Source organism: Bombina bombina, chromosome 2, assembly GCF_027579735.1.
Source record: "Bombina bombina isolate aBomBom1 chromosome 2, aBomBom1.pri, whole genome shotgun sequence".
NCBI classification, from domain to species: domain Eukaryota; kingdom Metazoa; phylum Chordata; class Amphibia; order Anura; family Bombinatoridae; genus Bombina; species Bombina bombina.
In genome coordinates this window covers 1249080457-1249093376 of record NC_069500.1, presented here as the reverse complement: position 1 = coordinate 1249093376, position 12920 = coordinate 1249080457, and the positions used below count along the sequence as shown (strand labels likewise).

Here is a 12920-nt window from a genome sequence, read left to right as displayed (position 1 = left end):
TCGTATTACAAGTTGAAAGTGAGCGCAATTGAAGTTACCACACGTCCGGATATAGTTCATGTTTATTGTTTTGCAAAACAAAGAAGTATCACAAAACAAATAAAAAATACATTACAAAGTACAGTTATACTCATAATAAGACTAAACTAATAAAAAATTATTTTTAATAAAATTGCACAAAAAAAGTTTCAAGGGCTCAAAGATATGAGGTTTCAGGTGTTACAAAATAAAAGGCAGGCAAAGGGCTTTAACATTGAGATAGATACATGTACATGTCTAAATATGTATATGTATCTATATGTGTGTACATATGTATTTATGTGCGTGTGTGTGTATATATATATATATATATATATATATATATATATATATATATATATATACAGGTGGCCCTCGGTTTACGACAGTTCAATTTGCGCTGTTTCAGAATAACGCCCTTTTTTCAGTCATGTGACTGCTATCGAAAAGCATTGACCGCTATTGAAAAGCATTGAGAAGCGGTGCATTCATTAAAATAGCCAGTAGGTGGAGCTTTCCCGCTTGTGTTGCAGCAAAGAGATGCAAAGCCAAGCAAGCTAGACGTGATCAATGGATCAGCTTTCAAAGGAATAAGATCTAGCAGCCACTTCCCTTAGCTGCAGACTAGTTTGATGATGATACAGCCTGTTGTGTAATTATGTTATTTGGTGCTGTTTAGCAAATGTTTTTGTTCATTATACTTAGATTGATGATAATACATTCTGTGTTTGTGTGATAATTTTATTAGGTGCTGTTAGCAAATGTTTTTGTTAATTAAACTTAGATTGATGATGATGTTACAGTCTGTGTTTGTGAGATAATTTTATTAGGTGCTGTTAGCAAATGTTTTTGTTTATTAAACTTAGTTTGATGATGATACAATCTATTTTATTAGGTTTATAATGTTGTTTAGCATTTAAAGTCTTCATTTCAAAGCTTTAAAAATAATGTATTAGGTGTTACTTATGACAATTTTGAGAGGGGCCTGGAACCCAACTCCCTCACTTCCCATTGACTTACATTATAAACTGGTTTTCAGTTTACAACGGTTTCAATTTACAACCATTCCTTCTGGAACCTAACCCACGGCGTAATATACACATTTAAACACATAAATACATATGTAGACATATATATATATATATATATATATATATATATATATACACATACATATAGCTATATATATATCTATATATACTCATCTATAAATATATATATATATATATATATATATATATATACTCATATATGTGTGTGTGTGTGTATATATATATATATATATATATATATATATATATATATATATATATATATATATATATATACACATATATATATATATTTATGAATAAATAGAACATATTCTGCTGAAGAACATTGGAATGTGAAATATTCATATTTTTATGTCGGGTTAGTACACTTGAGAATATGCAATCGGATTTGCGTGTGAGTAGGGTGTCAGGTTTTTCCACTTTTTTTGTGCCATTGACTTCTATGGGGGAATATGTTAACTCATGCAAAATATCCTAACTTTGCCTTTTTGCGCACATTGGGTTATCGCGCAAGCAAAAACATTTTACTTTCATATTGTAATACAAGCTCTACCCAATGCGCACAAAAAGCTTATTTCTAGCAGAGTTTGTGTGCGAGCAGGAGTGTTAAATACTGCTCCACTTCTAATCTGGCCCTTTATAAGAGATTTTACTTTTGTTTTTCTGTTCCCTTTAATTGCTATCTGAGAGGTGCTTAAATGAAAGTTTAGAAACCACATGACATGATCCCCCTCTTTATAAATGTCTTAACGTCCCTGCTTTACTCCACATGTTAACTGTAAAGCAAGGCTCACATTCACACATCAATAATGTCTGACTTATATTGGGTTAACCTCATCTTATTGTTTTTTATAAGCACATCTCTCTCTCTCTGTCTTACTAATGGTTTACTTAGGTATCTGATCATGTCTCCCTGTTCTGTTCATGTTATTACATTTGTCATATCTTTATCTCTTCTGTTGATAGGTTTAATAATTGCTCCTTCGCTTTGCACCGTTAATCTTATTTGATTTGAACATGGCATTCTCTCTGCCTTTTATTAGTTTTGCTTAGGGCCCTCTCTCTCTGTTTTATTAAACCTTCTCATGTTGCTGACTCTCTAATGTTTTCTCCTGCTATTTTGTTTTTATTGTTGGGCAGGTATGGCGACGGGTACATCATGATTGGTTTCTCCATGGGATTCTTTGTTGTGATCTCCACACATATGCGTGAAATTGGCCAGGAGCTTTTCCAAGCGCACAACCACAAGGATAATCTGTCAAGTATTGCAATTTCACAATCCCTTAACAAGGCAGCATCATGCGGTGACAGCAAGTAAGTAGCAACATTAATAAGGTACATAAGAATGTTAACCTAAGACTACAAAAGAAACAATATTTAGAGAGAGGAAGCCTCAAACTTAGTGGCTTTATACAATGTCCTGCATCTGATATGTCTTAAAGGGACATGAAACCCACATTTTTTCTTTCATGATTTAGAAAGAGAATGCAATTTTAAACATCTTTCTAATTTACTTCTACTATCTCATTTGTTTTATTCTCTTTATATTCTTTGCTAAAAAGCATATCTAGATATGCTCAGTAGCTGCTTATTGGTTGCTGCACATAGAAGCCTCGTGTGATTGGCTCACCCATGTGCATTGCTTTTTCTTCTACTAAGGATATCTAAAAAATGAAGCAAAATAAATAATAGAAGTAAATTGTAATGTTGTTTAAAGTTGTATCTTCTATCTGAATCATGAAAGAAAGATTTTGGGTTTAGTGGCCCTTTAACTGTTATATAGCAGGAAAAGCATGAACATATTTTAATGTGTCTATGTTATATTGATAACCACACAACTGATATGAAGTTGATATATTTAATGATGGGATAGAATAATTAAAAGGATAGGAAAGTCAAAATTAAACTTGCAATAATCAGATAGAGCATGTTATTTTAAGACACTTTTAAAATCACTTATATTTTCAAATGTGCTTTGTTCTCTTTGTATCCATTGTTAAAAATGAATATGCACATATCCTACACTAGTGAGAGCTAGCTGGTGACATTTTTTCTCTTGTGATTGGCTAACTAGATGTGTTCAGCTAGCTGCCAGCAGTGCAATGCTGTTTCTTCAGCAAAACATAACAAGAGAATGAAGAATATTTGATAATAAAAGTAAATTTGAAAGTTGTTTAAAATTGTATGTTCTATCTGAATCATGAATTACATTTTTGGGTGTTATGTCCCTTTAATGCATTGACATCTAGAATTGATTCTTAAAATGATATATTATTGGAAAGATAATAAACAGTCCATGCAATCCTTTCTAACTAACAATGCTCTGGATATCAAATTAACAGTACATATATTTAAATATAATTAAATATAGCATGTTACCAGTTCTATTTCAGTGGTTGCAGATAATAAAATAACATAAGTTTATGTTGTACAGTAGACAAAACAAATACAGGGAATATAGTACAAATGTATATAATTGGTTGTCAGTCTTTAAGGTTATACAGTAAATGCTATTTCTTCTGTTAAGTGTGATCAGTCCACGGGTCATCATTACTTCTGGGATATTACTCCTCCCCAACAGGAAGTGCAAGAGGATTCACCCAGCAGAGCTGCATATAGCTCCTCCCCTCTACGTCACTCCCAGTCATTCTCTTGCACCCAACGACTAGATAGGATGTGTGAGAGGACTATGGTGATTATACTTAGTTTTATATCTTCAATCAAAAGTTTGTTATTTTAAAATAGCACCGGAGTGTGTTATTACCTCTCTGGCAGAGTTTGAAGAAGAATCTACCAGAGTTTTGCTATGATTTTAGCCGGAGTAGTTAAGATCATATTGCTGTTCTCGGCCATCTGAGGAGTGAGGTAAACTTCAGATCAGGGGACAGCGGGCAGATGAATCTGCATAGAGGTATGTAGCAGTTTTTATTTTCTGACAATGGAATTGATGAGAAAATCCTGCCATACCGATATAATGTCATGTATGTATACTTTACACTTCAGTATTCTGGGGAATGGTACTTCACTAGAATTACACTGTAAGAAATACATAAAGCTGTTTAATAACTAGAGATTATGTTTAACGTTTTTGCTGGAATGTAAAATCGTTTTCATTTGCTGAGGTACTGAGTGAATAAATGTTTGGGCACTATTTTTCCACTTGGCAGTTGCTTAATCTGTTTTCTGACAGTTTCTGTTCTCCCTCACTGCTGTGTGTGAGGGGGAGGGGCCGTTTTTTGGCGCTTTTACTACGCATCAAATATTTCAGTCAGCAACTCATTGTATTCCCTGCATGATCCGGTTCATCTCTACAGAGCTCAGGGGTCTTCAAAACTTATTTTGAGGGAGGTAATTTCTCTCAGCAGAGCTGTGAGAATTATAGTTTGACTGAGATAAAAAACATTTATTCTGTAATTTGTTTCCTGCTTTCAGAATTTGTTATCTTTGCTAATGGGATTAAACCTTTGCTAAAGTTGTGTTGTTTACAAGGATTGAGGCTATAACTGTTTCAATTTATTAATTTTCAACTGTCATAGATCTTCTGTGCTTCTTAAAGGCACAGTACGTTTTAATATTATTCTAATTGAATTGTATTTCCAAGTTGCAAGTTTATTTGCTAGTGTGTTAAACATGTCTGATTCAGAGGATGATACCTGTGTCATTTGTTGCAATGCCAAAGTGGAGCCCAATAGAAATTTATGTACTAACTGTATTGATGCTACTTTAAATAAAAGTCAATCTGTACAAATTGAACAAATTTCACCAAACAACGAGGGGAGAGTTATGCCGACTAACTCGCCTCACGTGTCAGTACCTACATCTCCCGCTCAGAGGGAGGTGCGTGATATTGTAGCGCCGAGTACATCTGGGCGGCCATTACAAATCACATTACAGGATATGGCTACTGTTATGACTGAGGTTTTGGCTAAATTACCAGAACTAAGAGGTAAGCGTGATCACTCTGGGGTGAGAACAGAGTGCGCTGATAATATTAGGGCCATGTCAGACACTGCGTCACAGGTGGCAGAACATGAGGACGGAGAACTTCATTCTGTGGGTGACGGTTCTGATCCAAACAGACTGGATTCAGATATTTCAAATTTTAAATTTAAACTGGAAAACCTCCGTGTATTACTAGGGGAGGTGTTAGCGGCTCTGAATGATTGTAACACAGTTGCAATACCAGAGAAAATGTGTAGGTTGGATAAATATTTTGCGGTACCGACGAGTACTGAGGTTTTTCCTATACCTAAGAGACTTACTGAAATTGTTACTAAGGAGTGGGATAGACCCGGTGTGCCGTTCTCACCCCCTCCGATATTTAGAAAAATGTTTCCAATAGACGCCACCTCAAGGGACTTATGGCAAACGGTCCCTAAGGTGGAGGGAGCAGTTTCTACCTTAGCTAAGCGTACCACTATCCCGGTGGAGGATAGCTGTGCTTTTTCAGATCCAATGGATAAAAAGTTAGAGGGTTACCTTAAGAAAATGTTTGTTCAACAAGGTTTTATATTGCAACCCCTTGCATGCATTGCGCCGATCACGGCTGCAGCGGCATTCTGGATTGAGTCTCTGGAAGAGAACATTGGTTCAGCTACTCTGGACGATATTACGGACAGGCTTAGAGTCCTTAAACTAGCTAATTCATTCATTTCGGAGGCCGTAGTACATCTTACTAAACTTACGGCGAAGAATTCAGGATTCGCCATTCAGGCACGCAGGGCGCTGTGGCTAAAATCCTGGTCAGCTGATGTTACTTCTAAGTCTAAATTGCTTAATATACCTTTCAAAGGGCAGACCTTATTCGGGCCCGGGTTGAAAGAGATTATCGCTGACATTACAGGAGGTAAAGGCCATGCCCTGCCTCAGGACAAAGCCAAAGCCAAGACTAGACAGTCTAATTTTCGTTCCTTTCGTAATTTCAAAGCAGGAGCAGCATCAACTTCCTCTGCACCAAAACAGGAAGGAGCTGTTGCTCGCTACAGACAAGGCTGGAAACCTAACCAGTCCTGGAACAAGGGCAAGCAGACTAGGAAACCTGCTGCTGCCCCTAAAACAGCATGAATTGAGGGCCCCCGATCCGGGATCGGATCTAGTGGGGGGCAGACTTTCTCTCTTCGCCCAGGCTTGGGCAAGAGATGTTCAGGATCCCTGGGCGCTAGAGATAATATCTCAGGGATACCTTCTGGACTTCAAATACTCTCCTCCAAGAGAGAGATTTCATCTGTCAAGATTGTCAACAATCCAGACAAAGAAAGAGGCGTTTCTACGCTGCGTACAAGAGCTCTTGTTAATGGGAGTAATCCATCCAGTTCCACGATCGGAACAGGGACAGGGGTTTTACTCAAATCTGTTTGTGGTTCCCAAAAAAGAGGGAACTTTCAGACCAATCCTGGACTTAAAGATCCTAAACAAATTCCTAAGAGTTCCATCGTTCAAGATGGAGACTATTCGGACAATTTTACCTATGATCCAAGAGGGTCAGTACATGACCACTGTAGATTTAAAAGATGCTTACCTTCACATACCGATTCACAAAGATCATTATCGGTACCTAAGGTTTGCCTTCCTAGACAGGCATTACCAGTTTGTGGCTCTTCCATTCGGATTGGCTACAGCTCCAAGAATCTTCACAAAGGTTCTGGGTGCTCTTCTGGCGGTACTAAGACCGCGGGGAATCTCGGTAGCTCCATACCTAGACGACATTCTGATACAAGCTTCAAGCTTTCAAACTGCCAAGTCTCATACAGAGTTAGTGCTGGCATTTCTAAGGTCACATGGATGGAAGGTGAACGAAAAGAAAAGTTCACTCGTTCCACTCACAAGAGTTCCCTTCCTGGGGACTCTTATAGATTCTGTAGAAATGAAGATTTACCTGACAGAGGACAGGCTAACAAGACTTCAAAGTGCTTGCCGCACCCTTCATTCCATTCAACACCCGTCAGTGGCTCAATGCATGGAGGTAATCGGCTTAATGGTAGCGGCAATGGACATAGTACCCTTTGCACGCTTACACCTCAGACCACTGCAACTGTGCATGCTAAGTCAGTGGAATGGGGATTACTCAGACTTATCCCCTTCTCTGAATCTAGATCAAGAGACCAGAAATTCTCTTCTATGGTGGCTTTCTCGGCCACATCTGTCCAGGGGGATGCCATTCAGCAGACCAGACTGGACAATTGTAACAACAGACGCCAGCCTTCTAGGTTGGGGTGCCGTCTGGAATTCTCTGAAGGCTCAGGGACAATGGAGTCAGGAGGAGAGTCTCCTGCCAATAAACATTCTGGAATTGAGAGCAGTTCTCAATGCCCTCCTGGCTTGGCCCCAGTTGACAACTCGGGGGTTCATCAGGTTTCAGTCGGACAACATCACGACTGTAGCTTACATCAACCATCAGGGAGGGACAAGAAGCTCCCTAGCTATGATGGAAGTATCAAAGATAATTCGCTGGGCAGAGTCTCACTCTTGCCACCTGTCAGCAATCCACATCCCGGGAGTGGAGAACTGGGAGGCGGATTTCTTAAGTTGTCAGACTTTTCATCCGGGGGAGTGGGAACTTCATCCGGAGGTCTTTGCCCAAATACTTCGACGTTGGGGCAAACCAGAGATAGATCTCATGGCGTCTCGACAGAACGCCAAGCTTCCTCGTTACGGGTCCAGATCCAGGGATCCAGGAGCAGTCCTGATAGATGCTCTGACAGCACCTTGGGACTTCAGGATGGCTTACGTGTTTCCACCCTTCCCGTTGCTTCCTCGATTGATTGCCAGAATCAAACAAGAGAGAGCATCAGTGATTCTAATAGCACCTGCGTGGCCACGCAGGACTTGGTATGCAGACCTGGTGGACATGTCATCCTGTCCACCTTGGTCTCTACCTCTGAAACAGGACCTTCTGATACAGGGTCCCTTCAAACATCAAAATCTAACTTCTCTGAAGCTGACTGCTTGGAAATTGAACGCTTGATTTTATCAAGACGTGGATTTTCTGAGACAGTTATTGATACCTTAATACAGGCTAGGAAACCTGTTACCAGAAAGATTTACCATAAGATATGGCGTAAATACCTATATTGGTGTGAATCCAAAGGTTACTCTTGGAGTAAGGTTAGGATTCCTAGGATATTGTCTTTTCTACAAGAAGGTTTAGAAAAGGGTTTATCTGCTAGTTCATTAAAGGGACAGATCTCAGCTCTGTCCATTCTGTTACACAAACGTCTGTCAGAAGTTCCTGACGTCCAGGCTTTTTGTCAGGCTTTGGCCAGAATTAAGCCTGTGTTTAAAACTGTTGCTCCACCATGGAGTTTAAACCTTGTTCTTAATGTTTTACAGGGCGTTCCGTTTGAACCCCTTCATTCCATTGATATAAAGTTGTTATCTTGGAAAGTTCTATTTTTAATGGCTATTTCCTCGGCTCGAAGAGTCTCTGAATTATCAGCCTTACATTGTGATTCTCCTTATTTGATTTTTCATTCGGATAAGGTAGTCCTGCGTACTAAACCTGGGTTTTTACCTAAGGTAGTTACTAACAGGAATATCAATCAAGAGATTGTTGTTCCTTCTTTATGCCCAAATCCTTCTTCAAAGAAGGAACGTCTACTGCACAACCTGGATGTAGTCCGTGCTCTAAAATTTTACTTACAGGCAACTAAGGAATTTCGACAAACGTCTTCTCTGTTTGTCATTTACTCTGGGCAGAGGAGAGGTCAAAAAGCTTCCGCTACCTCTCTTTCTTTTTGGCTTCGTAGCATAATTCGTTTAGCTTATGAGACTGCTGGACAGCAGCCTCCTGAAAGAATTACAGCTCATTCTACTAGAGCTGTGGCTTCCACTTGGGCCTTCAAGAATGAGGCCTCTGTTGAACAGATTTGCAAGGCTGCAACTTGGTCTTCGCTTCATACTTTTTCCAAATTTTACAAATTTGACACTATTGCCTCATCGGAGGCTATTTTTGGGAGAAAGGTTCTTCAGGCAGTGGTTCCTTCTGTATAAAGAGCCTGCCTATCCCTCCCGTCATCCGTGTACTTTTGCTTTGGTATTGGTATCCCAGAAGTAATGATGACCCGTGGACTGATCACACTTAACAGAAGAAAACATAATTTATGCTTACCTGATAAATTCCTTTCTTCTGTAGTGTGATCAGTCCACGGCCCGCCCTGTTTTTAAGGCAGGTAAATATTTTTTAATTTATACTCCAGTCACCATTTCACCCTTGGCTTTTCCTTTCTCGTTGGTCCTTGGTCGAATGACTGGGAGTGACGTAGAGGGGAGGAGCTATATGCAGCTCTGCTGGGTGAATCCTCTTGCACTTCCTGTTGGGGAGGAGTAATATCCCAGAAGTAATGATGACCCGTGGACTGATCACACTACAGAAGAAAGGAATTTATCAGGTAAGCATAAATTATGTTTTTCAAGCTGGCTGGCAACTGACTTAGCAACCTTAGCTCTAGGAAGTTTGTTATGCTCTTAGTTAAATTCTTAGTTTTTGGGAAATAAACAAAAATATTGGTCTATCGTTGCCTTCTGTGGGCTAGATTACAAGTGGCACGCTAATTGTTGCACGTAAGTGAAAAGTGGTTTATTGCGTCTTTTTGCATGCGTTGGAAGTAGCGCGTGTATTACAGGTTGAAAGTAAATGTGTTTGAGCACAATTGAATTAAACATGCTTTTGGTGTCAGGATCCTTACCGCTTGTCGCTGTGAGTACGGAGCTCCGGACGGTCTGTCTCCGCGTCCCACGTGGAGAGACGCAGAGACCAGTCTGATTAGCAGCTACGGCTGTAGCTCTCTAGGGCCAGTCACTGATTGTAGGAACTCCCACCTGGAAGGTGCAGGTGTGGGAGTCCCTATAAAAGGTTACTCAGTACATCACTGGACTGAGTTATTGTCTATCCAGGTCCTTCTTTGCTGGTTCCTGCTCCTGATTCCTGTCATACCTGTGCATGCTTACCTTACTGCTGAGACCAAACACCTCTGCTGTGATATCTGTGTATGCTTACCTTGCTGCTGAGACTAAGCACCTCTGCTGTGATACCTGTGTATGCTTACCTTACTGCTGAGACCAAACACTCCTGCTGTGATACCTGTGTATGCTTACCTTGCTGCTGAGACAAGCACCTCTGCTGTGATACCTGTGTATGCTTACCTTACTGCTGAGATCAAACACCTTTGCTGTGATTCCTGTGAATGCTTACCTTGCTGCTGAGACCAAGCACCTATGCTGTGATACCTGTGTATGCTTATCTTGCTTCTGAGACAAGCACCTCTGCTGTGATAACTGTGTATGCTTACCTTACTGCTGAGACCAAACACCTCTGCTGTGATACCTGTGTATGCTTACCTTACTGCTGAGACCAAACACCTCTGCTGTGATACCTGCGAATGCTTACCTTGATGAGATCAAGCACCTATGCTGTGATACCTGTGTATGCTTACCTTGCTTCTGAGACAAGCACCTCTGCTGTGGTAACTGTGTATGCTTACCTTACTGCTGAGACCAAACACCTCTGCTGTGATACCTGTGTATGCTTACCTTACTGCTGAGACTAATCATCTCTGTTGTGATACCTGTGTATGCTTACCTTGATGAGATCAAGCACATCTGCTGTGATACCTGTGTAGGCTTACCTTGCTGCCGAGACCAAGCACCTATGCTGTTATACCTGTGTATGCTTACCCTGCTCCTGAAACAAAGCATCTCTGCTGTGATACCTGTGTATGCTTACCTGTATCCCGGAAATCCATTAAAGATCCCTTATTCTGGTGTGTTATTTCCCCAACTTGTGTCAGTGTTTTCATGTGGACCTCACCAACAGTACCTGCTGGGTAGTCTTTGCTTGTTGAGAGACTTGTGCCTAAAGTGTTCTTTTGCAAAAAAATGTAGTTTGACTATTATCATTTTGGATTATGACCTCAAATTGCTTTACCTGTTGTTTCCTTGCATTACTTCAGTGAAGTTTGTCCTAGAAAAGACTTTCTTTGTTCTGTGTTTCCATTCCTGCATACTGAATTCCACACACCTCCCCTCACCCTCACATCGGGATAGCGTGACTTCAGAGCTCTAGTTAACTGTTACGCTTGACTAAAAAGTTACACAAAACAAATCAAAAATAAATTTTAAAGTACAGTTACACTTAGAATAATTAATACATATATATATTTTTTTAAATTGCATAAAAAACTTACAAGGGCTCAAAGATATAAGGTCTCTGGCATGCAAATGGCTTTAACATAGAGATACATACATTTACATATATAATTGTGTGTGTGTATATGTGTATGTATGTGTGTGTGTGTATATGTATGTGTGTATATATATATATATATATATATATATATATATATATATATATATATATATATATATACAAATAAAAATAATGTTTATATGTGTGTATAATATGTATTTCTCTTGTAAGGTGTATCCAGTCCACGGATCATCCATTACTTGTGGGATATTCTCATTCCCAACAGGAAGTTGCAAGAGGAAACCCACAGCAGAGCTGCAATATAGCTCCTCCCCTAACTGTCATAGCCAGTCATTCTCTTGCAACTCTCAACAAGCAAGGAGGTCGTAAGAGAGAGTGGTTAAATATAGCTAGTTTATTTTCTTCAATCAAAAGTTTGTTATTTTTAAATAGTACCGGAGTTGTGCTATTTTATCTCAGGCAGTAAATAGAAGAAGAATCTGCCTGAGGTTTCTATGATCTTAGCAGGTTGTAACTAAGATCCATTGCTGTTCTCACATATGTCTGAGGGGATTACACAGATGAGGTAAATCTTCAGCGAGAAAATGGCGTGCAGTTTATTCTGCTATCAGGTATGTGCAGTTATAATTTTTTCTAGAGATGGAAAACACTAGAAAATGCTGCTGATACCGGATTAATGTAAGTTAAGCCTGAATACAGTGATTTAATAACGACTGGTATCATGCTTACTCCCAGGGGTAATACCCTTATGATATTGCAATATAAAACGTTTGCTGGCATGTTTAATCGTTTTTATATATGCTTTGGTGATAAAACTTTATTGGGGCCTAGTTTTTCCACATGGCTGGCTTAAATTTTGACTAGAAACAGTTTCCTGAGGCTTTCCACTGTTGTAGTATGAGTGGGAGGGGCCTATTTTAGCGCTTTTTTGAGCAGTTAAAATTACAGACTAAGACATCCAGATTCCCTCAAAGGCCCTCTGAATGCTATAGGACATCTCTAAAGGGCCCAAAGGCTTTCCAAAGTCGTTTATTGGGGAAGGTAGGGCTACAGCTTGCTGTGGCAGTTGGTTGTGACTGTTAAAAAACGTCTATTTCGTTTTTTTGATCCGTTTTTTGAACTAAGGGGTTAATCATCCATTTGCAAGTGGGTGCAATGCTCTGCTAGCCTATTACACACACTGTAAAATTTTGTTTGATTTACTGCATTTTTTCACTGTTTTTCAAATTCTGACAATTTGTTTCTCTTAAAGGCACAGTACCGTTTTTTATATTTGCTTGTTAACTTGATTTAAAGTGTTTTCCAAGCTTGCTAGTCTCATTGCTAGTCTGTATAAACATGTCTGACATAGAAGAAACTCCTTGTTCATTATGTTTAAAAGCCATGGTGGAACCCCCTCTTAGAATGTGTACTGATTTCATTTTAGGCAATAAAGATCATTTTCTGTCTTTAAAATTTTTTATCACCAGAGGAATCTGACGAGGGGGAAGTTATGCCGACTAACTTTCCCCATGTGTCAGACCCTTTGACTCCCGCTTAACCCCTTAACGACCAAGGACGTGCAGGGTACGTCCTCAAAAAAAAGGCAGTTAATGCCTGAGGACGTACCCTGCACGTCCTCGGTGTGGAAAGCAGCTGGAAGC

General features: G+C 39.5%; 1 protein-coding gene across 1 annotated transcript in view; it reads left to right on the top strand.

The window, feature by feature from the left end:
• WDR19 (WD repeat domain 19) overlaps nucleotides 1-12920 on the top strand; it is a 296764-nt gene that overhangs the window by 41581 nt on the left and 242263 nt on the right. The window contains exon 9 of the mRNA XM_053704050.1: nucleotides 2214-2387. Coding sequence (XP_053560025.1) covers nucleotides 2214-2387 — 174 coding nt within the window. The remainder of the gene's footprint in view (nucleotides 1-2213; nucleotides 2388-12920) is intronic.